The sequence below is a fragment of the Microcaecilia unicolor genome, chromosome 6, assembly GCF_901765095.1.
Source record: "Microcaecilia unicolor chromosome 6, aMicUni1.1, whole genome shotgun sequence".
In the NCBI taxonomy this organism is placed as follows: Eukaryota; Metazoa; Chordata; class Amphibia; order Gymnophiona; family Siphonopidae; genus Microcaecilia; species Microcaecilia unicolor.
In genome coordinates this window covers 150,230,470-150,257,708 of record NC_044036.1, presented here as the reverse complement: position 1 = coordinate 150,257,708, position 27,239 = coordinate 150,230,470, and the positions used below count along the sequence as shown (strand labels likewise).

At 38.8% G+C, this 27,239-nt stretch overlaps 1 protein-coding gene across 26 annotated transcripts in view; it reads right to left on the bottom strand.

Moving 5' to 3' along the window:
• MAGI1 (membrane associated guanylate kinase, WW and PDZ domain containing 1) overlaps positions 1 to 27,239 on the bottom strand; it is a 526,393-nt gene that overhangs the window by 56,123 nt on the left and 443,031 nt on the right. For all 26 annotated transcript variants that reach the window (XM_030205202.1, XM_030205208.1, XM_030205204.1 and 23 more), the window contains one exon: positions 6,063 to 6,094. In XM_030205202.1, coding sequence (XP_030061062.1) covers positions 6,063 to 6,094 — 32 coding nt within the window. The remainder of the gene's footprint in view (positions 1 to 6,062; positions 6,095 to 27,239) is intronic.

The window sequence follows — 27,239 nt, the reverse complement described above, 5'->3', positions numbered from 1 at the left end:
TAGTGTACTGTAATAGATAACCGTGAAGTAATATTTGTAACAGAGCTTGAACAGGTAGGCCCCTACTCTAAAAAGATGGGTTATGTTTTAAATACACCGACCCATGTTCCATCTGGCCCACCCATTTTTAAATCGATTTGACCCACTGACTCATGGCCCTTGGCTTATTGCTTGCTCTGATGGTGGCTATAACATGGGGTGAGGAATGGTTTCAAAGGCTGGAGACTAGCAGATATGGTTGCTCTTTATGAAAAAAAGAAATAAGACGTCTGGAAAACGTAGGACAGTTATACTTTTAGTGACCAGAAAATCACAGCTAAAACAAAGAAATACAGTAGATTAAAGGATCCAAGGTAGCATATTTTTACTAGAGGTACTGGAAATCTTATCAGACAAACCTAATAAATATTTTGACTGGATTACTAGGGAGCTAGATCAAGGGAGATTACACGATGCAATATACTTTGACTGCAGCAAGACCTTTGATACATTTCTGCATAGGCAACTTATAAATCAATGGTGGTTGTTGGTGTGAGCCCTAAAGGCACTCAATTGGTTAGAAACTAATTGAAAGGAACATGATAAAGAACTGTGGTAATGAGAATTCCCTCCAGTGAATGGAGTGTTATCAATGATGTGTTTCTGGGATCTGTCCTTCAACTAGGGCTGCACATCCATTAAAACTTTTAATTCCATAATTAATCACAAACTAGCCAATAGATTTTATTTTCTGGTACACTTCTATAGTAATTCTGACCACATGCGAGGTTAACTCTCCCCTTTGCTATGCAGCCCCTCTCTCTCCCCCCTCCAACCTCCTGTCATCAAGGACCTCTCCTCTCTCTTCCCTCACCATCCAGCACTTCCTTCTCTCCATCATTCAGCATTAACCCATCTCTTTCTCTCCCCTTTACCATCCTCTCACATGGTTGCTGGTCTGCTGCTTCATCTGGTCTGCACAGGTGACAGCAGGAACAACTAACTGAAGGCAGAAAGACGTGAGGACATTACCTTATGCACACTGCTGCTGGTCCTTAAAAAAAGGAAGTGACATCAGAGTTTGACATCACTTCCTGTTTCAGGATCTGGCAGGGCCAGTGGCAGAACACACAGGATAATGTCCCCACATGTACCTGCCTTCAGTTAGTTGTTGATGCTGTTGCCAGTGCAGACAGGGTGAAGGAGCAGCCCAGCAACCATAATTCAACAAGGGGGAAAGGGAGGCAGATGGGGCAATACAGAATGGTGCAGGTAGGTGGGAGAGATGAGGCATACTGGATTACTATGGGGCGGAATTAATGCAAATTAACTTTTTAATGTGTTAATTATGCAAACCTATTTTCAACATTTTGGTAAGTGATATTGTGGAAGGGCTACTGGGAAATTTCAGCTTCTTGTGGATGACACCAAAATCTGAAAACGGGTAGAAATCCTGGAAGATATAGAAAACATAGGAGGAGATCTACTTAAGCTTGAGTAATGGCTTTAGCAGCTAAGATTTAATCCTAAAAAATAATGCCAGATAAAGCTTTTGGGTTGCAGAATCCCAACAGATAGATAATAAACTTCTTCTGTTTGCAAAACATGAGCAGGATCTATGATAAGATAGCCAAACACATAGATAAGATGATGGAAAAAAAGTCATAGTAATGCTTAGGGTACACAGATAAGAATGACCAGTGAGACCAGGGAGGTGATATCGCTTCTGCATAAGCCTCTGGTGTTTGGAATCCTAGGTATAATTCTGGGGACTGCATCTTCAGAAAGATATATACTGGGCTGAGTTAAGTCTATAGATCAGCTACTAAAATTGCCAACAGTCTTCATTATAAAGCATAAAAGTACATCTAAAAAGGTATAACCTGGAGGAAAAACAGGAACAGGAGATATAACAGGAAAAATCGAACTACCTCAATGGTATAAATGCACAGGAGGTAGGTCTCTGAACGGAAAGCAGGCTCTATAGTGTGAGGTCATGGGGTAGACAGGAGTAATCTAAGGAAAATGTATTTATAGCAATGGTGGTGGACACATGGGATAGCCTCCCAGTGGACACGGTGAAAGACAAGGACAGTATCAGAGTTTAACAAGATATGGGACAAGTACACAGGATTTCTGAGGGGGAAGTAGGGAATGTGGAGCTGAGCTGGTGGTGTGGACAGACAGACTGGATAAGCTGTATGATCTTCAGGTGACAGACTCTATGCTCTCTGTTTCTCTACTTCATTTTTCCTTGGTGCAGCCTGTGAGACTTCCTGTTACATTGGTTTCAGCCTGCATAATGAGTATTTAATATGTTCAGCAGTGTACCAAATATTTGCTTTTCGTACCATTCTTATTGGGTGTCTGGTGGCACTTTATAGCCATAAGAAATCCCACTTTGAAGTGCCACCTTTCATGTTTTTATTTTTAAACTAGTTCTGAATATATTTGGTATGGAAAGGTAATTGAATATACTGCTTGCATCTGTCCTGTCCCTTTCCATAAAAAATAAATACATGAAAACATTGTGTGTGTGTATATATATATATATATATATATATATATATATAAACATATGCACATACACACACATGTATATATGTATGTAAATACACAGAAATATATATACACATATGTATACAGAGACATATAAATACACATAGTATATGCTGAAAATCAAAGTGCAAGCAAGCGTTCAACAATGTAAAACTAATTCAGCGAGTGTTACCTTGTAGCACTACTCATTGGGATCAGCATACTTGCAAACTCCCTATGCCGGCCTCTCAATACACGCTTATGTATATTTAAGCAAAATCTTATAAACAGATTATCACATGACCCAACAAAAGACAATTATTCACTTGCATTTAACACAACTTGGTCATGGTTTCCTTCTGCTACTCTGGAATTATTTGGTTCAGCAAATAAATTTATCTTCAGATAGTCCATGTGATATTATTTTCTTGCACATGTCACCATGTTGTTTATTGCATACAAATATGTGAGTAACTCATCTGTTCTATCATCAAGTTATGCTAAACAGAACATGGATAATATTGTCAATACCTACATACTAGAGCAGAGATTCCCAAGCTGGTCCTCAGGACACATCTAGCCAGTCAGGTTTTCAGGATATCCACAATGATTATACATCAGATAGACTTGCATATAATGGAGGCAGTGCACGCAAATTTATCTCATGCATATTCATTGTGGATATCCTGAAAACCTGACTGGCAAGAAGTGTCCTGAAGGCTGGGGTAAGAACCCCTGTATTAAAGGTACACAATTTTGCATCAGCAGCACCCATCAAGTAAATATCATTTACAGGTTCAGTAGATGCCGACCGAATTTCAGTTTCAGTGCTGCAACTGGCCGAAAACCTGTCTCTGGTGTTTCAGTTTTGGCTAAAAATGCCTGTGCATTTTCAGCTGGAACCATAAATGCTGCACAACTCCCATGCCAACCCTCCAACTGATGACAGCCCCCCCCTCCTGGATACTCCTGCTGGTGGCAGACCCTCTTCCGAAGACACACCCCTGCGGTGGTGGTTGGCCCTCTCTCGGACACTCAACCCCCTTGGTGGCAGTCCCTAACTCAGACACCCCTCCCCCCCTAGCAACAGGCACTCACTCGGACACCCCTCCCCCTAGTGGCAGACGCTCACTCGGATACCCCTCCCCCAGCAGCAGGCCCTCTCTCTGACACATCCTCTCCCCAGCGCCGGGCCCCCTCTAACACCCCTCCTCGAAGCTGCAGGCCTCTTCCCCGGCGTACCTTTTTATTGGTGGGGTAGTGGAGTAGGAGTGATCCACTCGATCCCGTGCAGGGCAGGATCCTCCTTCAAAATGACTGTATATTCACTAATTATCTAGATAATACACACATTCTGCACTTAACTTTATTCATGGACTCTAGTAGCCAAAAATCAGGCCCATAGAGTATATGAAATTTATCAGTAATGTGACATGTTAATTGGTTGTATTAACTATGTAAACTCTTATTAGAATATTATTGATAGGACAATTCATTACAAAACTCTCTCAGATTTCACCCTCTACAATCGAGCTCTGTGAGCTTGTTCTCACCACAGGCTTGAACAGAAATTTAAATTCCTGTGAAAAGTATGAACATTGGCATTACAAAATCAAAGGATGGCACCAACATTTGGTCTTCTTTACCTAGCATATGGTCTATAGTTTTTCTTGCTTAATCAAAATTTACACTTGCAAACTTCACAGTTACTGGGGTGTTCCTCATTCTAAAGCATGTGTGTTTTTAAGACGACCTTGATGTGAACCTACTACTGAAATTACCACCAAACAGCAGAAAATGCCAACAATGACCATCTGCCACCGATTGTGACAATTCATTCTTTATGTTCTACATATGTTAAAACAACGGAAGTATTAAATTCTTTTGTTATGTACTTAAAAAAAAAAGAATACAAATATTTTCTGATGAAACATGACTGTTGCATTTTGGTATGTGTTCTCTTTTAAGCATTGTAAGAGGTACAGGTGTCATGTGATCCCATAGTTGCCATGGCAAATACTATGTTGTTCATTTGAAGGCCTCTGTTTGAGCTGATTGGTTCCCTTACTCAGGATAATCGCTGCCAAGCACTGCAATCGGCAGGGCGAGAGCTACGAGACAGACTGGGAATCTGTGCTTGTGAGATCTGTGGAATATTTCTAGTTTCAAATGATTTTTCATTACTGGTAAAAAAAAAAAAAAAAGGATTTATAGGAAAATCTAACTAGACTAGCATATTACAAATCAGGTCTTAATATAAGGTAATTTATGTAACACAGCTTCTTGTAACGACTGCCTTCCAGAGAGGATTTTAATGCAAGATATTAAACTAAAATCTACCAGGATGCTTTCAAATCCAATTTTTAAAAGGAACTAATGAAAACATAAAACCAGTTACACCTGCACACAGTGCACCCAGCTGTTTCCATTTTTCTAAAGGCTGAATAGCCCGTGGGTATGACACATGCAGACATACAATTTAGCATTTCAACAATTTGAGGATGAGCACAAACGGCATTGCCTCTTCTTGGTCTTAATGTAACCTGACAGTGGAATAGGCCAGAAGTCACATGACTTTAATTGCTTCTGCCATAAGCCTCTGAAATCATATTATTTCAGGCTATTCCTTTAGACATATACCGAAGGCAAAAAAAAACAGCAAACGTAAAGATGCAAGCTTTGTAGACACTCAACATTATAATTTGCAGCTTACACCACTAGGGCACTTTTCTATTCTATGGAAGGACCTTAAACATGCTGACACTATATATGTTTTGAAGGGATACTGTATAATCTTTTTCCATTTCTTCCAAGCATATCATTTTACAAAGTAGGTACGTTGCTTTTTCCTGGTTTATATTGGCAACGTGTTACTATTTTCTACTGCATTAAGAGACCAGCTTTCACAGCGCCCCATGCTCTAATCACTAAACTACTTAACGTGAAACAGGTTGGAAGAAGCAGATTAGAAAGAGCAGCACAATATTGATGTTGAAAAGAAGATCCCACACCTGCAGCAGAATGCTGCTAAGCACCGGCTGCAAGACAAAGGGTGTCTTCTATACTAAGCAAATGTCTGATAGTGTTAAAGCAGTTAAATGCATTACCAGGCAATTTCAAGACAGGTTTTCTTTCAAATCATCTGTCTTTTATAAATAATTTATTGTGGGCGCATGAAAACAGCTTAGTAAAGGAACACAAATGCTTCAATGTGTAGTCATCACTGGTATGAATCCCCTGAAAAAAGGGTAGACACCCTTATCTTCCTTTTTTTTTTATAAGGAAACAGTCTTACATTTCAAGTTTAATCATCAGTTATTTCATTCCCCCAAATCAGCAATAAAGGCAGACCAATAACCAGTATTAACTGAAATCAAGATGTATATAATCTGTAATTCTGACCTTAAACTATGCAACACATTGTTACCATCCCTTTAATAAATACTAGAGCTTGATATATCAAATAGGAAAAACAGAATATAAAAACAGCATTAGGAGAATTAAAAAAAATAAACCATGAATATCTGCATCTAAAAATTACTTACCGACTTTGGACTCTTCGCTGGGACTGGCAGCCCTGCAAAATGGCAAAAAGGAGATGTAATCATTAATATATAATTGTTATTTCCCTTTTAGAAAATCCAAAGCTGTATTATCCTAACATAGTCATCTGCAGAGTTATATCAGGTTCTCTCTAGCATCGGAGTTATCAGCTTGTTCATATCGAATCAACGCAGAGAGAGAGAGAGAGAGAGACTGGGTGGAGGGGGGAGGAAGAGAGAGAGAGAGAATGCGAAGGAGAAGGAGGGAGGGAGGGAGGAAAGGAGGGAGATCTATCTGCATTAGCTATGCTGACTTGTGCTGCTGCAGCCTGGAGGCTGGGGAAAGAAATTCACAGACCTCAGTGGCCTGGGAAATTGAACACTTGAACAGAATCTAAAAAAGACTTAGCTGACAATTAAGCTAGGGAAATTTCCTTTTGACGTGACCTGTTTATCAATTTTACTGGACCAATCAGGACCACACAAAGGAAGCATGCTGGTTTTAAGGATGTCTTTTTTTTTTTTTTAAAGATGGATTTCTGGCAAGTAACGTCATATCTCCCCATGGCCAAGAAACACTACTAAATGTAAAAGAAAGAAAGAAAAGGATACTCATCTTCAGAAAGGATTGTGATTTATGCAAGTGCAATTAAAGGAAAGTCAGGTCATTCAGTCTATCACAAACATGTATTTAATATAGGATGATCTGGGTAGCTAAAGGGAACTGTAGATTGTTAACATAGGAACTTTTTAATCATCTAAAAGGGACCAACCTTTTGAAACATGGGATAGTTACATTTATCAGGGTTTTAGGAAGAACAAGTACTCTTGCTTCCCAGTTGCTTGGTGACAATCTGACTGACAGAAACAGAGTGCCTGAAACTGCATGTTAATTTTAGCCCAACCAGTAGACTTATACATGTGAAATACAGAGAACACCATCGTATGGGTAGGTAGATGAAATATATTTTGAAAACTGAAATGACCATGAACTGCAAATAAGCAGAAATATGAAAGTGATAGCAAAATGTTAGTACTTTGAATATTAAGAATCATATAATTCTAATGTTTGTAATTCCTTGTTGTGAACCTTTGAACATTTATTTTAATAACCCTTTTTGAAAGACTATGAGGCATATTTTCAAAACACTTAGCCTTCCAAAGTTCCATAAGTTTCTATGGAACTTTGGAAGGCTAAGTGCTTTGAAAATATGTATGTCTCTGATTTTTGTTAATGCCTCCATATTAATATTTTTGCTAAAGACAAGCATTTAAACAAATCAAATTACATAATCAAAATATACACAGCTAGTCAGGTGCTGACCATGCTTTGCCTTATGTCAATGCTTTTGAAAGTTATCAGCAGTTCAAAATGATTAACAATGTTCATTTGTTGACTGTTCACAACATTATAATAGAATACTAAACATTTAGACATGGGGTAGAAAGTTGAAACTTACTATCATCAATGGTTATCCTACTTGATATCTCTCAGTATGAATATTTCTCTTATGTGGGAGGACTGATTTCATGATAGCAGAATGTAACATCTATGCTATTTTTTTTAAATTATTATCCCCTTACATGTTTTGTTTTAAATAACATTCTTTCCTAATCAATAAAAGATATAAGTACATTTTAAGTATAATTTGAAATGTATTGACTTGTCAAATGTTAAAATATCATAGACAAGAATTCCTCAACTATCTTTCCTCTCATAATTAATTTCAGTTGTTACAATTCAAAAAAAACCAAAACAAAACAAAACTGAATTGGCTGAAACATGGCTGAAATTCCACAAGGCCATTGTTTGGCATCTCTCTTAAGACACATGAATCATAAAATGTCATTGCTTTGTGCCAGTGTTTGCTGCAGTACAAGCTGTAATTGACGTTGTACAGAAATGACAGCTTGTACAACTTGTATAAAATGTCAACAACGTTGTAGCGGTTGCAGTTACAAGCATGCAACATTTTGTGTAATAATTGTTTTACAAAATCTAAGAACTCGTGAGATCAAGTAGAGATCACAAAGTCAACCATAGCAACCCCTTTCAGTAACACCCACAGGGGAGCATTCTGTCTCTTTTACGACAACTACACTCGATACACTGAGACACATTAACTATTTTTTTTTCAGCAGCGAAATACCCTCGAACATTTTTGTTATGATGGTGCAATAATGTTTCTCTTAACTCCACCGAGTTTCATATTATGACACAAATACAACAAAAACGTATTCAGTCACAGCAGATAGCAAAAAGAATACAGAGGTTGATATTCAAAGGCTCTTGCCACGTTAAACCATGCTGACCAGGCTGGGAGTAGATATTCAGTGGCATCTAATCAGAAAGTGTCGCTGAATATCTCTTCTGCCATGGCATTCTTTAGTTAGCCCTGGGGGTTCCGAGGGGCAGAGTAGGGATTATCCAGGCACCACCAATATTCAGTAACAGTACCTGGATAGCTACTTGGTTAACCTTTTTGCTATGCTACATTAACCGGGAAGCTACATAAGTACATAAGTATTGCCATACTGGGAAAGACCAAAGGTCCATCAAACCCAGCATCCTGTTTCCAACAGTGGCCAATCCAGATCACAAATACCTGGCAAGATCCCCAAAAAGTACAAAACATTTTATACTGCTTATCCCAGAAATAGTGGATTTTTTCCCAAGTCCATTTAATAACGGTCTATGGACTTTTCCTTTAGGAAGCCATCCAAACCTTTTTTTAAACTCCGCTAAGCTAACCGCCTTTACATTCTCTGGCAATGAATACCCAGCTATCTGGGTATTGCAACTGATTCCTAGTGGTGCCGAGATAATTCCCACTCACTACCCGAGTCAAATATTCAGTGGCAGTACTATCTACTGCAGGGTCACAAATACATAAATCATGCTAAGTTAAGTGATTCAACTCGAAACACATTTTGCATGTTATATATGCACGATATATATGCACCACCTTGGGTGAATCTCTTCATAAAGGCAGTTAATAAATCCCAATAAATAAACTTGTTATAAGAATTTTATAGAAAAACTATTGAAAAAAATTAAAAGGAAAATGGGGAGACCGATGATGATAAAAGCAGTAGTGAGTTTCAATGTTACTCACTTAGATTTAGATTTATTATTTATAACCCACCCTTACTCAGGGCGAGGTACAATATACATACATAAAATACATAAAACATATAAAACAAAAAAACACAAAACATACCAATAATCAATTTTTAACCTACTTCATAGTTCATACGTGGACAATCAAATTGTCCAAAAGTTTTAGCCTTTTACTAGTCCAACACATGCAGAAAAGGCCAAGAACAATGTGTCTCCAATTGACATTTAAATGCCAACAAATGAGTCTCACGCTTCAGTTCAGCTGGCAATCGATTCCATTCGAAAGGGCCAGCAATCGAAAAAAAGACCCTTTTCTTGTCACATCTAAGCAAAATTTGTTCATAGCAGGCACAATTAAATTTCCAGCATTCACTTACCACAACTGTCTCTGTGCAACATAACTCTGAATAACATTTTTTCAAATACTCAGTAGTATCAAGGAACAAAGCATGGTGAACTAACATCAACAACTCAAATTTCACCCTAAATGCAACCGGTAGCCATCTCAACTACTTTAGGTATGATGAAATATGATATTTCAACAAACTAAAGACAAGGCGTACTGCTGAGTTCTGCGCAATTTGCAAGGAGTGAATACAAGTTGCTGGCAATCCCATACACACAACGTTACAATAGTCTAGGTCAGTTAACACCATAGCCTCAACTACTCTGACAAAATCTATTGCTGGAAGTAGACGACGCAGTCTACTCACAAGATGTAATTTAACGAACGAAGTGCAAATCAGGTACCGAATCTGTGGTCGAAAAGAAAATCTAGAATCAATACGCCTACAGTCCGCACCCGAGTCAATACTCTTACATAAGTATAAGTATTGCCATACTGGGAAAGACCAAAGGCCCATCAAGCCCAGCATCCTGTTTCCAACAGTGGCCAATCCAGGTCACAAATACCTGGCAAGATCCCAAAAAAGTACAAAACATTTTATACTGCTTACCTCAGAAATAGTGGATTTTCCCCAAGTCCATTTAATAATGGTCTATGCACTTTTCCTTTAGGAAGCCGTCCAAACCTTTTTTTAAACTCCGCTAAGCTAATCGCCTTTACCACATTCTCTAGCAACAAATTCCAGAGTTTAATTACACGTTGAGTGAAGAAATATTTTCTCCGATTCGTTTTAAATTTACTACATTGTAGCTTCATCGCATGCCCCCTAGTCCTAGTATTTTTGGAAAGCGTGAACAGACGCTTCACATCTACCCGTTCAAGTCCAGAGGGTCCCTTACTGCCACAAAGAAGTTTAAAACTGCTGGGTATATGTATTATTTATGTGTTAGTATCCAAACAGAAGCTGACACTGAGGGCTAGATGCAATAAATTGCACCCAAAGCGTTGGGATGATCCGTGCTAAGCTAGTGTTTTGTAAAGGACTCTCTGCGCGGAGGTTCATTTAAAGAATACTAGCTTAGCGAGCATTTCGCGCTTGTGGCTGGTGTAAATGCTCACGCCCAACTGTTGGGAGTTAGGTATGGAGACCACATTCCTTACATTAGTATCTGAAGTAAGAAGATATCTGGCTTTAGGAAGAGATGTAGCTCTTCAATTTGACATCTCAGCGGCATTTGATGCCGTCGATCATAATCTATTGCTAAGCAGACTGAGCAAGATGGGAATACGAGGTTTAATCATTAATTGGTTCACTGTCTTTTTTAAAAATAGATCATATTCTGTCTTGGAAAATGGAGTTAAATCACAGAGCTGGTGGTCAAGTTGTATGGTCCCTCAGGGCTCCCCATTAACTCCTGAGCTGTTTAATGGACATATGAGTCCTTTAGGTGGGCTATTTGAAAGACAGGAACATCTATTCCATTTTATATGCGGATGGTATTTTTGTATTCCGTCCTGAACTAAATTCAATAGATAAAACACTAGCTGCTGTAAAAAGCTACATTTCCGGGTGTGTCAAGATGGCGATGTGATTTGGTGGTTAGTGAAACGCAGTGCTCTTGCTGGATGATAATATCTGAATTCTTCATTTAATATGCCTCATACAAAGAGAAAAGGGACGGTGAGGTTTTTTCCCCCTCTTACCTTGACTCCCTCTCCAAACCAGCAGAGCCTAGATCGTTTCCTCACCAGTGCCTCTTCAAATCAATTGAGGGCGGCAATTCCCGCTGCGGAGGTTACCGAAGGAGTGGATCCTCTGCTGGGACTGGAAACATCTTTATCTCCTCCCTCTAACTCCAACATTCCCCCGTGCCCAGCGTTAATACCGGCGGTGGAAGATAGTTCCCACACTACCAAAAATGCATTGGGAGAACTCTTTGGCGAGGGCCCAGCGCTGCAGCAGAAACGCTTGGAGAGTGAGGCCTGTGGTCTAATCGGAGCCTCAGATACAACCACAATGGAGGTTAGTCTTGGAAAAATTTGGCTAAAGCTTAACGAAATGGACATAACTCTTCAAAAATCTTCAGGTGAGATATCTGCTTTGTTTCTCTAATTTGAAGATATGGTAAAGACAGTGGAAGTAGTGAAGGAAGACCTAACCACTCGGGTTAACGATTCAAAACGATATGAAACAAATACAAGAATTTAACTCTACAATGGTTAAGGACAAATTGGCTCTTCATAGGAAAATTGAGCAGATAGAGAACTATAATAGATGTTTGAATCTGCGCCTCTTGAATTTCCCAAAAGTACCGGGGTCTTTGCCTATTTATTTAAAAGGTATTTGCTTGAAAATTTGAAAATACCTCAAAGATGCTATTCCCTCGATCAACAAGATTTATTACCTTCGTAAAAAGCCTGGGAAAAATGAAGGGGACTGCAGAGGTGGGGCAGAAACTATTGACCTGAATAATATATCTGCTATTTTGGAACAATCGATACAAAATGCAACGGAGAGAGCCACATTACTAGTCTCCTTTGTATTCGAACAAGACCTTAATGCTATTTTAAGACTCTATTTTAAACACTCCAAAGAACTTTTTGGAGATGGAAAAATTTGTGTCTATCCAGACGTTACTAAAACAACTCAAGAAAGGAGAAAGATTTTCTTGTCTATGAAGCATAAGTATTGGAACTCGGGGGTACATTCTTCCTTGCCTACCCATGTAAATGTTTGATAAGATTTGGAGAGACAAAGTATATATTTTATACACCTGAACAACTGAAAGCATTTATAGATTTGAAAAAGTTAAATTAATGTTGGATAAAGTAAAAATTAGAGGCACCACACGTAGCCTTTAAAGCTATTTAATTTTACCTATAATACTCCTATGTTATTTCCTATTTCACGCCCCCCACTCTATGTGGTCTAAGAAAGCTGATATAATTTAATTTTTGTGATAATTTTTTCTTACTGATATTTTTCCATAGCTGTGTTTCTGTTAACAAGTGAATGACTTGTAAAAATGTTGTTAAAAACTACAATAAATTAAAAAAAAAAAGCTACATTTCCATAGTTGAAACCTGTGCTATGTCCAATTTTCTTAAATTGAATGTGAAACAGACTACGGGGTCCTTTCACTAAGTGCGCCAAAAAAAATGGCCTGTGCTGTTGTAGGCGCATGTATTGGATGCGTGCAGGTCCATTTTTCAGCGCGCCTGCAAAAAAAGGATGTGCGGCAAAATAAAAATTGGCGCATCTACATTTTGTGCCTGAGACCTTACCACCACCCATTGACTTAGCGGTAAAGTCTCACACGCTAACCGGGCAGTAATTGACAGCGCATGGGCATTAGTTCCAAACTGACGCACGTTGGACACGCGAAGGTGCCTATGCACCTTAGTAAAAGGGCCCCTAAGCTGTTATGGTTTGGTAATCAATAGTAGGTTATAGAAAAATCAATTGATCTAAGTTCGGGTATCTACAAGATTTGATACCACATCTGGGAATTATACTGGAAGAGACTGACTTTTGAGAGCCAGATGAATGCGCTGGTTGAAAGATTTTTTTTCTCACTCTGAGAAGACAGAGCAATATGCTCTTCTTTAAATTCTTCTAGTTTTAGAACAGTAGCTCAGGCAATATTACCTCAACTTGATTACTGTAATTCTTTATACTGTTCTATTAATGTGCAATTAAGGAAGCAGCTTCAACTATCACTAAACACATCAGCAAGGTTAATTTTTTTTAATATGGGGAAAATTCACGTGGCTACTCCTTTTTAAAATAAAAGGACCCCTAAGTATGTTATTTACTGCAAATCTGCAAGAACTCCAGTTTGCATTCTCTAATGTACTTTGTATATTAGAACATTTACAGCAGAAATTTTAGATTTTTTTAAATAATGTACTGTAATTGAAACAACCAGTAAACTAGAATTTCCTCTTTAGAACATAATAGCATTTAAATGGAATTTTGGCATTTACATGCATATATGTACACATACACACATATATGCTATTTTAATCCTCTACCCACGCAACTGGTGTGTAAATGTTGGCACCCGCTTTATAGAATTACCCCCAAATCATCTTGGCTTGAGCTGCAAAAGCTCTATAACTGCTCTTGGTTCTCACTGAGAACAACTTTCAAGAGGAAGTGGGTGAACCTATGTGATTAGGGAAATGATGTCTCTAAAGATATGATAGAGGTCTATAAGATAATGAGTGGAATGGAACGAGTCGATGTGCAGCATCTGTTTACACTTTCCAAAAATACTAGGAGAAGGGGGCATGTCATGAAGCTGCAGAGTGGTAAATTTAAAACGAATCGGAGGAAAGTTTTCTTCACTCAACGCGTAGTTAAACTCTGGAATTCGCTGCCGGAAAAGGTGGTTAAGGCGGTTAACTTAGTGGACTTCAAAAAAGGGTTGGACGGCTTCCTGGAGAAAAAAAGCCATAGAATGTTCTGGTCCTGGGGAACTGAGGAACTGAGTTCGATTCCCGGCACAGGCAGCTCCTTGTGACTCTGGGCAAGTCACTTAACCCTCCATTGCCTGCCGCATTGAGCCTGCCATGAGTGGGAAAGCGCGGGGTACAAATGTAACAAAAAATAAAATAAATAAATAAATAAAATACAGTATTTCTAGGATGGGCGGGACTAATTGCTTGTTCTTTTGGCCGCTGTCGGTGACAGGGTGCTTGGCTCAATGGACCCTTGGTCTGTCCCAGCATGGCGATGCTTATGTGCTTATGTATAGATAAACAGCTTTGAATTCTCTGAAGACCAACAGATTTACCAATCACACCTGAAGATAATCATTAAATGCTGAAGCACCTTACAAAATGGTATACAAATATTCAACCATGGAGAGATACAAGAAGTTGTGCATATCATAGAGTTTAGATATCTGCACCTGCCAATATGGGTGAAAACCATCAGAATCATGACTGTAGGAACTTAAGTATAGGTTTCAGTGCTCTCGATTCTATTAGGATGTATTTGACAACCACACCATGGTGATGCAGTTGGGGCTTGTTGAATTCTGTAACATAATGTTTTAGGTCTACCTTCTTTCCCATCAGAAGTCTTTTGTATGGGGGTTTCCACATCCTTTTATTTAAATTACATCTTCTAGCATTCTCCTGCAGACTTTAAATTAAAAAGGGTAGGTTTCATCCTTTTTTTGAAAAAAAAAAAAAGCTATGAAACAAAGGTCCTCTGGTGATGAGCACATGTCTTCCTATTATGGGGGGTCCAGAGAGTTATCCTTTCAGGTCACAATATCTGTGGAGTAATGATCAGAACTCCAGACATTTGTGAACACAGTGAATCAGTAAATACAGGAGCAAGTCTATAACCTCTCAACAAATGAATAGAGACCTGCAGAGCTTTACCAGATAGGGATCCAGACTCACCTGTCATCAGCGTACCACCTGTAGACCGATGGTGAAACAGCAAGTACATCAAACCTTTGGTCAATACCTTCTGATGCTTCTGCGGTTCAAAGCTGGACAAGAGGACTGTTTCTTAATTTTTTGAAAATGGTGCATATCATACCCACTAGACATATTCCTTCACCGCCCTTCACTAGATTGGACTCCACAAGACAATCAGCTTTCTATTGTATAGCACCAAACTTTTGGAATTCATTACTCACACTGCTTCGCCTTAAACTTTTGTTTCCTAAATTCAAGAGGGCCCTAAAAACCTATTTATTTAAAACTGCTTTTGGGGATACTTGCTTAGCACTGTTTTTTTGTTGTTGCTGTTGGGGTTCTTTTTTTTGTTTGCTTGTTTTGTTTTTTTGCACTGGGCAGTTGGGATCTGTGTTCTCTTCTGGATATGTATGTGGTTGTTTATCTCTTTTTAATATATTTTCTTTGGGATGATTGATGTTGGCTGTTTTTTCCTTTGTTCTATTTGAATTGTAGTACATTTCTGTTTCATCAACTTAATTTTTTTGAATTGTAAACCACTATTGTTATGTTTTTATGAATGGTGGTATAGTAAATAAATTTTAACCATAACCATAAAATGAAGCACTGATCTGGAATCAATGCCGTTGATTCAGTGTCAGTGCATTGTAACTTGGTGCCAGAGGCTCATCTTTGGTGGATCAATCCATGTACACATGAAGGTCCAGTACCTCAAGCAGGAATTCATGTCGTTATTCTCCTATTCTATATCATGTTGAACAATGCAGATGCCAATGAAGGGGTGGACATTACAGAAGACCATTTATCCTAGATGGCTTTTTTGAAGGACAACTTGAAAATCTGACTTCAGTTTGACCCTGCAGGGACTGGTATTATTTCCTTATGTAAGGAAAAGTCTTCATGCTCAAAGGCAGCTTAAGCTTTATTTTCCATCAGTGTTACAGATGAAATATGAAAGGGTACACAGAGGCGTATTTTCAAAGCACTTAGATTTACAAAGTTACATGGAGGGACATGATATAACATCTAAGTCTGACTGGACATTTTTCAAAAAATGTCCAAAATCTGCCTTTACCACATTCTCTGGCAACGAATTCCAGAGTTTAATTACACGTTGAGTGAAGAAACATTTCTCCGATTCGTATTAAATTTACTACTTTGTAGATTTATCTTCATGGCCATGAGAAATATCAGGCATCTTCTAATAAAAGAAAAAAAAAAAAGATGTAGGCCAACAATATCGCAGATTAATTAATGGATGGCTGACAGACCTCAAAGTAAGAGATTTGTCAATTTCTACTATTGCATATCAAGAATTTGGAAACTTTATTAATTGGTGAAAGCTATACATTTATAATAAAAAATGCAAAAGGGTTTTCAGTTTTATATATCAACGATAGAAAATAAAGCACATACAGCCTAAGGGAAGGAGATAAGCATGCTGTATATGGTACAAATTAAATAAAATACTGAAGTCAAGTGTAACCCTACACTTTACCAACAAGAAACAGAGATCTATATTTTTTGAGTGTAAGTGAGTAGCTCTAAATAATTAAACACTAATGGCCATTAATGCTGTTGGCATTAAAAGTAGATGGAGTCCAATAAAAAAAAAAAGGAGACATACAAATTTGTGTGTCTCCAATGCAGCTTCAAACCTCACAGCTACATGAATAAAAAAAACATGATAAAGTGAATGGAGGTTTAAAAAAAAACAAAACACACCAAACTGATCATATGAGCTGAAACAGACTTCTTGCATTCTGGAAAGCTGGCTGTTTGCGTCAATAATTATATATCCAAATAGGCATTTAAAAACATCTTAACATAGAGACTCAGATACATCGTTACCTTTCTGCTACCTATGATCAAGACACTAGTCTTATTTTCTTTAACCAGTACATAAAATCAACCATTTTTCCCTCCTAAGTTAATTTGATTTATTTTTAACTTGTTGGTTATCTGCAAGATATTAAAGAAGTCAGTTGATTTCTGGCAAGATGTAGAGTAGCAACACATTTCAGTGATACTTCTTGAATATTTTTGCATATGAAATCAACTGCAGCTGCAAGATGTGTTTTAAGTGTTTTAGAAACATCTCTAGATGAAAAAAATACAGAAGCAATGATCAACTGTGGAACATAATACCAGCAGAAATAAAGCAGCAGGAAAGCCAGTCGGCTAAGTCAAATTTTATTGGAAATAAAGGGGCCCTTTTACTAAACTGTGTAAGCGTCTATGCGCACCCCAACGCGTACCAAAATGGAGTTACTGCACGACTACCATGTAGCTCTTGCGGTAATTTCATTTTTGGCGCGTGTCCAATACATGCATCCGAAAAATAATTTTTATTTTAAGACGTGCATATCGGACGCACGCCAAGTGGCACTTGACGTGCATAGGTCATTACCGCTAGGTCAATGCCTGGCGGTAAGGTCTCAGACCCAAAATGGACGTGCGGCAATTTTGATTTTGCCGCACGTCCATTTTCGGCAAAAATTTTTAAAAAAGGTCTTTTTTACAGGCATGCTGAAATATGGATTGGCGTGCACCCACAACCCGGGCCTACACTACTGCAAGTCATTTTTCAGCGCACCTTAGTAAAAGGACCCCAAAGGTATTAAAAATGTTTTTTTTAATTCTGTATGTGTCCATACCGGTATTTTCTTTAACAATTGTCCATCAGCCTGACATGTTTTCCACATATAATAGCCTGCACAAATTAGACACACAGAGATATAAAACTAAACCCCCACCCCCCCCTGTTTACAAAACCACACTTTTTTTTATTTATTTGTTACATTTATGTCCCACATTTTCCCACCTATTTGCAGGCTCAATGTGGCTTACAAAGTACATTTCGGTTGATAACAAATACAAGATTGCGTTGTGGTCAAATTAGGTAGAAGTGAATCAGGTGTGGTTATCCCACACCAGGGTACAATAAGGTTGTATACTGGGGGAGTTACATAGATGACATTTTTGTTACGGAATACTACTGGCTGAGTTACTCCAATTTGTGGAAGAACTTAATGGATGTTATCCTACCATCAAGTCTGACTGTAATTTCTCTTATGAACAGTTCAATTTTCTAGATGTGTGGATTAAAAAAGAAGGCAGTTATCTGAGCACGGAAGTTTATTCCAAACCCACAGATAGAAAGTTTTTTTAGCATATAAAAGTATGCATCTGGTTCATCTTAAGAACAGTTGTCCCTTTTCAGAATTTTTAAGATATAGGAGAATATGTGGCACTACCCAACAATATAATCAATCTTCTGAGAAGTTGAAAGTTAAATTTTAACAAAGTGAATGGGCTGTGTCTGCCGTACCGCACGGCCAGCCGCAAACATGGTTTTGTAAACAAGTATCAAAGCCTGAAGGTATAAACAAAAATTCTGTTGGCTTCAACTTTTATTTCCCCTTTTGATTTTGATGGAAAATATTTAATACAACTGCAATACACAAAAATGACCCACAAAACAACTTTTACAATTCTGAAAGCGAATGTCACATTAACGAAAACCCCGGCTCTCTTGGCAGGATGCAGTCAATGCTTACTGTTGTTTAGGCTTTTCAACACAAAGACTGATTTTTATTATTCTGTAATATCGATTACTAGAATGATACAATTCCAGATCATCCCCCCTCATTAAAGAGCTGAAAATACTTTCACAATATAATAAGGAAAAGTATGTCTGCAGTGAACTACATTATAATATAGCTACTGCATCAGCATAAACTGTACAGTACACGATTAAAGTACATTACTACTTTAAACTCAGCAAACTGAAAAAAACACATGCATTTCTGCAAGACTAGGAGTTAAAAATAAAATGATTCCAATTAATATTGCACAACATAATTTTCACTAGGGCTGCAGTTCGATTAAAATTTTTAATCGTGATTAATCAATGAAAGGTTTTTAAAATTTATTTCCCGCTGTAGTTCTTTGTGACTTTAGGCAAGTCACATTGCCCCAGGCACAAATATAAATGTCTGTATATAATATGTAAACCATTTTTATTGTAATCACAAAATGGCAGTACATCAAATCCCATCCCCCTTCCCTAAAGGACTGATAATCTCTCTATCTCTCACCACCAGACATCTCTCTCATCTTCCCTTCCTCTCCTCTTTCCTAGGTCCATTATCTCTATTTCTTTCTTTCTTGGGGTCCATTAACTCTCTCTCTCTTCTCCCTTCCTCCCCTCCACCCTCACGAGCAGAACAAAGCTCTTCTCATTGCTTTCATAAGTGATCCCTCCAGTTTTGCAGCTCACACTTCTCCCCCCATCCAGGATTCAGCATCTGCCCCCCCCCCCCCCCCAATAGTCCCGGTGATCTACTTTAAAAGTGGTTGTCTGCTGGTCCTGCATTGCACATATACTGTCTGTGGTCTACTCTGAAATTTCCCCTCTGGCCCGTCCTGCCTTTTTCCAACATCACTTCTTGTTTCTGACCTGGGCAGGACAGCTCAGATGGAAAACTTCAGACCACGCAGTAGACAGCATAGTGCAACCCTGCCGCTGGTGAGGATCAACGGAAGACTACCTTTAAGGTAAACTGGCACCAGGGGAGGTGATGTTGAATCGTGCATGGAGGGAAAGATGTCAGATTGAACCGAGGACAGGGGCTGGGAGTGGAAGAGAGTCGAAGAGGTGCTTGAAGGAGACAGAAGACACTGCAGTGTGATTAGATTTTTTTTTTAAAAATCGTGATTAATTATTTAGGGCCCCTTTTACTAAGCGGCAGTAAGCCCAAGCTTACTGCTCACTAAACAGGAAGTACCGCTGGGCTACCACAGCAGCCCGGCGGTACTTCCCACCCCTAGCGTGCTGTCATATCTGGCCCTGAAATGGCCTCACAGCAAGTGCTTTACCTGCCGCATGGCCATTTCCTGCAGGAAAGAGAGAGAGAGATGTCTATTTTACCCACTGCGGTAAAAGGGGGCCTTGGCACGCGTGAAAACGACGTCCCGGCGCCAGCACAGGCCCATTTTTGCTGCGGCTTGGTAAAAGGGGTCCTTAATGCATTAATTGCAGAGTTAGTCGTGATTAAAGTTCAGCCTTGATTTTTACTTAAATTTCTGTCAAATGAGATCTTGATGTCATAATTATAACTCATGCTGTAGTTTCAAAAAAAACATTTTTTTCAGCTAAGTCACAATGAATGTGGGATTCTGGGGATATGAATCTTTATTCACAACTGTCAGGGAATTTTCCTCCTTGTATGACAGACCCTCCCCTTCCTCCCACTGTTCCTAGTCTGGTCACTGTAGCAACGGCTCTAACACAAGGAATATGGAGCAGAACTCCTCTTAGAACCATGTGCTCTAAATCCAGACATCAGGTGTTGTCTTTATTGATGACCATGGCGCCATCCCGCTAGGGCTTGTGCCCACCCCCTCTGCAGTACAACTACGGCTGATACAGGATGCAGAAGACTTGATCTCAGAATCAAACCAGGTACGCTTTGCAAATCAGTGTATAGTACTGTCGCTGTCAATTCTATCTCTGGTTTAAGCAGATGGAAGAATGATTCATATTCCAATGTCTCTCTTTCCAGCATGAGTGACTCAGGCACACTCAGAAACCAGTATGTCTCTTGTGGGAGAAAAGATTATGTTCAATGCTTAATTCAAACTGGAATAAAGATAAGATTGTTATAGAGAACCATTCAAAAGTACAAAGCAATTTTCTCATAAAAGGTGGAAAATGTTTTAGTTCTGTCTAAACAGATCTTTTTGTTGTGTGCAACAGATATACTTTTGTATGAGAAGGGCTGCTTTCTAGATGGACCATCCCTGTTGCAGTTGATCCATTACGAGTGCAATTCCAAAACACTCTGAGGTGCTTGCATCTCGTGTGTAATTTGCATTTGCAGCAGTGGCGTAGCCACAGGAAGGCCTGGGTGGGCCGGGGCCCACCCACATAGGGCTCAGGCCCAGCCAATAGTAGCACACGTTTAGCGGTAGCTGGTGGGGATCCCAAGCTCCGCCAGCTGTAGACTTCCCCGTGATGGTAACGAAAATGCTACGCTCCACGATACTGGCATCTGCGCATGCTCAGTTTTCAGCACAGCATTCCCCTGTCAGCTGAGATATTTTTTTTGGTGTTGGGGGGAGGGGGGGAAGAACACTTGGAGATCACCCACTTCTTGACTAGGCCCACCCAAAATTTGTTGTCTGGCTATGCCCCCGATTTGCAGTCCTAAATGACCACTTCCAAACAAACTTCCCAAGGTCAATTCTACAGGGAGTCTGTAGCAGATACAAAGTACATGGAGTAAAGTAATCCCAATGCACACTTAAGGGGTCCTGGCTCAATCTCTGGTGAGGGAGGAGAGCAGGAAATGTGTGCACAAATTATTTGTAGGAATCTCTCTAAAACATATCCCTATACAATATTAACAATTAATTCAGAGCTTTTGGGGTTATCTTTTGCTGATTTCTGTAATTTGTCTTAGAAAAAAATAATGCAGACACTAAATTGGAGAAATTCTGTCTTTTGGCCATAAATCTAGAACCAAACTAGTGGTGAATCCTGCATTATGCATGGTTTGGTGTAAAACAATCTAAATAAATGAACCTAAACCTATTTTTTTTGCATGCAAGGGAAACTTAATAAACCTGTGATCCCTGCAAGTTCATACAAGTACAATGCAATGATTATATTTTGGAACAAGGGTTCTAGTAGATTGCATGTGGCAGTATAAGGTGGCTGAGCTCCACTGTATGATGGCCCTTAATTTATGATTACAGAAGTCTGTTTAGTTTTTTTGAGCAGAGACTGTTTCTGAAAGCCATTTAGTCTAGTAATCTGTAATATATCACTTAAAATAGTCACTAGAGGGTGACCAATGTAATGCCGATTTTTTATTTATTTATAACATTTATATTCTTTTACAAGCTTAACTTGCAGACTGAAATACAGAAATAAACTAAACATTTTATAAAGAAGAAAAATAAAATAATTTTAAGAAGTTTACAACCAATCTCTTGCTTAGACCACAATTAGCAATAAAGGGGGAGAGATTAATAGATGAGGACATCAAAAAAATAAAACACAAAATTATTCAAAGTAAATGGCCTGGCCTGAATATTTCCACCCTGTTCTTTTTTCCTTAATCAGTTATTCCAACTATCATTCCAACAGTCTATTTGACCAATTTCTTCATATCCAAAAATGTTGGAAGTTATTCTGGTTCAAAGAAAACATATTTATTGACCAAGAATCAAATTAGGCATTTGCAGGGATATGACAGTAAGAATGTGTTGCTCCTAGTGCCCTCGTCTCTTCCTTAAGAGCAAGAAATAATTTCCTTCTGTCTTGCGTTGTCCGTCACATCAGGGAAAATCCATATTCTATGGCCACAAAAAGTTTTTAATAAATTCTTAAAGTATAACTTCATTACTGAATTTAGATCCTGTTCAAATACGAACGATACTATTAAAGTCCGTGGTGTTGTTACTTCTGACAAAGATTCTTCAAGCAGAGCAGAAATATCCTGAATTCCCGGCCCAGGATCCTGAACTTGAGGCAAACTCTCAGATCCCAATGGCTCTGTTCCAGTTCGAGGAGATAATGGGAGATAATGTATTTTGTTGAATGGGGGAATAGCAGGAGAAGGATATTGAAGAATTTCTACTAGGTATTTTTTTTTTTTTAAAGAAGTCCATCGCATTTATTCCTGTAGCCATACGAAAATTCAGTACTTTTAGATTTAGACGCCTGTTGTAATTTTCTATTTGTTCTATTTTCTGACATGTCATAAGTTTGTCTTTAACCAATACATCAGTAATACATTTTAAATTTTCAACCTCTGTTTGCTTCTGTAAATATTGGTTCACTGAATCTTGTTTAACTTTTTCTAATGACAAAGTTAAAGCATCTACTTTACTCACAAGAAGAGATGTATCTTGAGCTGATTTAGTAACTGCAGTTGTTAATTTTTGAATTGTCCTCCAAATAGATTCCAATGAAACCATCCCGGGAGCTTCAAACTCCAAGCTCGTTTCCTCTGCGGTTTGGGGTAGAGCACTGCCGACCAAGGCCTTGCTGCCACTAACTCCTGATTCAGCTGGGCCTTCCTCTTTACCCCGAAGGTACGCAGGACATGGTGGTGGATTAAGCTCCGGTGAAGATAAAGATGTCTCAGTCCCCACAAGCACCGTCACTCCTCCATTGGTGTTCAAAGCAGGGTTCAACACTCCGGTATTCGGTGGGATGCTCGTCGCATATCTGTCGAGTGCTTGCTGGTTAGGGGAAGAGGTTTTTGCCAGCGGCAGTTGGCCCTTCACCGTCTCCTTCCTTTTGGTATGAGGCATTGAGTAATAAAACTAATAGAAGAAACGCCAGAAAACAGCTCAGGCTGCCATCTTGACACGGCCCCTCCCCCCCCCCCCCCCACCCCCACCCCCACCGTAATGCCGATTTTTAAAAAGGTCGCCACTGGTGATCCAGTAAGTTATAGACTGGAGAGCCTGAACATATAGAAAAACACAGCTTAATGGGAATCAGTCAGCATGGGTTTAGCAAAGGGAATTCTTGCCTTACCATTCTATTAGAATGTTTTTGGAAGGTATAAAGCAACGTGGCTAGCAATGAACTGACTTACGAAGTGCATTTGCAATTTCAGCAGGCATTTGACAAAGTTCATCATTAAAAACCCCTTTGGAAGCTAAGAAGTCATGAGATAGGAGGCAATGCAGGAAAGGAAGAGAAAGTTTTCCAAATAGAAAAAGTCAATCGTGGGCTATCCTAAGGTTCTGTACTGGGTCCTCTGCTGTAAAGATATGTATAAATGATCTGGAGAAAAGGAGCCATGAGTGAAGTGATTAAAGTCATTAAAACAGCAGAGAGCTGTTAGGATTTGCAGAAGGATCTTGTAAGACCAGGAGGCTGGCAGATGAAATTTAATGTGGGCAAATTAAAGTGATGCAGACAGGGAAAAGTAATCCAAACTGCAGGCATCATCATCCAAGAAAATGATCTGCAAGTCATTATGGACAGTACGTTAAAACTTTTAGCCCAACGAGCCCCAGTTGCTGAAAAAGCAAATATCATGTTAGAGCTTGTGAGCCCTCTACGAACAGATAAAAATATGCATATATAATATGTAAACCACTTTGGTTGTACCACAGAAAGGCGGTATATTTATTTATTTATTTTTGACATTTCTATCCCACATTATCCCGAGGGACCCTCAGGTTCAATGTGGTTACATATCAAACACTAAAGAATGATACATAATATGAGAAAGAAACGGATTAAACAATGCAACACTATACAATTATAACATCTTGGATTAAACAGATATAGCAGGTAACGGTTTACCAGAAATGTAACTATTTTATGGAAGTAGTTGAAGGATAGAAAAAGAAAGAGCTTGAACAGAACACAAGAATAACTATTAGATATTATATCAGTAGTCAGTAGCACAGGGATGGGTAGAATGGAATTTAATTTCCATGGCAAGGGATTCTTAGAGTGGGATAAAGTCTGGTAGGAAAGTGACCGGTGTTGGATCAATTCAAGTTGAGTTCATTGGTTTATTGAAGGCTGAAATAAAGAAGTGAGTTTTCAGTGAGATGCGAAATGACATAGTATATTTAATGGATTTTGGTAAGGAGTTCCAAGTTTTGGTGCCTTGATATGAGAAGTTCGCATTGTGAATTGTTTTGTAGATTATATTCTCACAATTAGGGAAATGTAAGGTGAGATATTCTCTGAATAAATTTTATTGTGTTACGTGGTGATAATTCAATGAGATCATTCATATAGGATGAAGAAAGACATACCATGCAGGATTTGGTGAATGAGTACGTATAATTTGAATGATATTCTGTCTTTAATTGGTAGCCAGTGTAAGTTATACAAAAGAGGAGACGCTTTGGGAAAGCGAGGAGATCAACAAATAAAACACGCCACAATGTTTTGAATAGCTTGTAGTGTTTTCAGAAGACCACATTTGATGCCTGTGTAGATGGAATTACAGTAATCAAATTTTGTTACGACTGAGGATTGAACTATGGGGTGAAAGACTGGTTTAGTGAAGAAGGGTCTTAGTTACTTAAGTTTCCATAAGGTGTTGAAAATACTTGAGACTTGATTTTCGATGGAGAGAAACTGGTCAATTGTGATTCCAAGGATTTTCATTGAAGAATCAAGGGAATATATGGTGCTATCAATATTGAAATGTTTAAGAATTATGGAGCAATGAGGATTGGTTACAATAAGGAATTTAGTCTTTTCTGTGTTGAGTTTTAATTTAAAATTGAATGCCCAGGATTCCATCAATGTGATACCAAATTTGATTATATGATTTATTTTATGTATTTCTTTAGAAAATGAAATATTTATATACAGTAACATCATCAGCATATATGCTAGAAGATCATTTTTTCCAGTAAATTACCTAGGGGAGTCATCATGATGTTGAATAAGATGGGAGATAAAGACAAACCCTGTGGTACTCTACAACTGGGGGGCCATGATGATGAAATTGAGCTCAATTGTTTGACTTGGTAAGATCTTGATTTTGAGTATCCAAAAAAACCAATTTAAAATGGCTCCATAGATACCATAATGCTCTAGGAAGTTAAGAAGAATATTATGGTCAACGGTATCAAACGTATCAAATTAGAGTATGAAGAACTTATTACCTTTGCATAATTCTCATCTAAAGTTGGCTAGAAGAGTGGTAAGGACAGTTTCAGTACTGTAGAAGGATCTGAAACCAGATTGTGAACTGTGTAATATCAAATCCATGACCCAGGACCCAAAGAGGAGAAAGAATGAAAATATCCATTGTAAAGGAAAGGGACAAAAGGAAGAAAGGAGTATACCACAGAGAGAGTGAAAACAAAAGAGACTGAGGGGGATTTAACAAAAAAAGGCAAGAAACATAAGCCAGAGACACTGTATGTTGGAAACTTTTATTGCTTTTCTTCATTAGCTATTTAATCAGAAAGCTGAAACCACTGAAGTTCAGTTACAATAATTTTGCAAATAAGATGAATTTGCTGCAAAGCAAGAATGTTGAATGTCAGCCTCGCCAGGGAAAAGGAAAGCAAGAAAAGACAGGCTTGCTTTTGCAGATAAGATGTGATCATATAGTTTTATCCAACACCAGATATCCAATACAATCTGATTACTGAATTGCATTTGGAGCAGATAATATTCCTTGGTATATACAGGATTGAGGCACAGATGGAAGCAACAGTGTGCTTAACTCTAAAAATGTTTTCTGTGTCTCATGAAGAATGTTTATAGTTTCTTAAATATTAATACGCTATTTGTTGTGCAAGAACCAAGATACTATAAGTAAAGACTGCTACTTTTTTTTTTTTTTGAAGGCGCAAATAAACACATGGATAAAAGTGAACCAACTGATGTAGTGTATCTAGATTTTCAGAAAGCTTTTGACAAAGTCCCTCATGAAAGACTCTTGAGGAAATTAAAAGGCCATGGGATGGGAAGCAATGTCTTGATGTGGATTGGAAACTGGTTAAAAGAAAACAGAGTGGGATTAAATGGTCAATTCTCTCATTGGAGGAAGGTAAATAATGGGACCAATGCTTTTTATAAATGATCTGGAAATGGAAACAATGTGAAGTGATCAAATCTGCAGAAGACACAAAATGATTCAAAGTTGTTAAATCACATGCAGACTTAGAAATTTCAGGAGGACCTTGGCAAGATGGAAGTCTGGGTATCTAAATGGCAGATGAAATTTAATGTGAACAAGTGCAAAGTGATGACCATTAGAAAGAATAACCTAAATTATAGCTACATGACGTTAGGTTCCATCAGTGGCAGCCCAAGGTAATCTGCTGCCTGAGGCAGGAATGAGATGCCCCTCCCCTTTGAGTCCAACATCTTTCCACACTCTGACAACTCCACCCCCCCAGCCATTGTCTGGCATCTCCCCCTTCCTTCCTAAACCCCCTTCCCTGAGCCTACCTTTTTTTGTTGTTGCTTTCAAAAGTCGGCAGTGGCAGGGATCCCCATACACTGCCCTACTACCAGCACCAGTGTCTCCTCTGTACTGTGGCCTACCTCCAAGGAAGCAGTAAGTTACGTCAGGGAGGTGGCTGGAGTAGAGAAAAGATGTCAGTGCCAGTGCCAGGGCAGTGTATGGGAATTGCTTCCGCTGTCGCCTTTTGAAAACCAAAAAAAGAAGCTAGGCTGGGGAGGAGAGTTGAGGAAGGAAGGAGGGAAAGATGCCGCTCCATAAAGAGTGCCGCCTGAGGCCCCTGCCTCAGTTGGCAT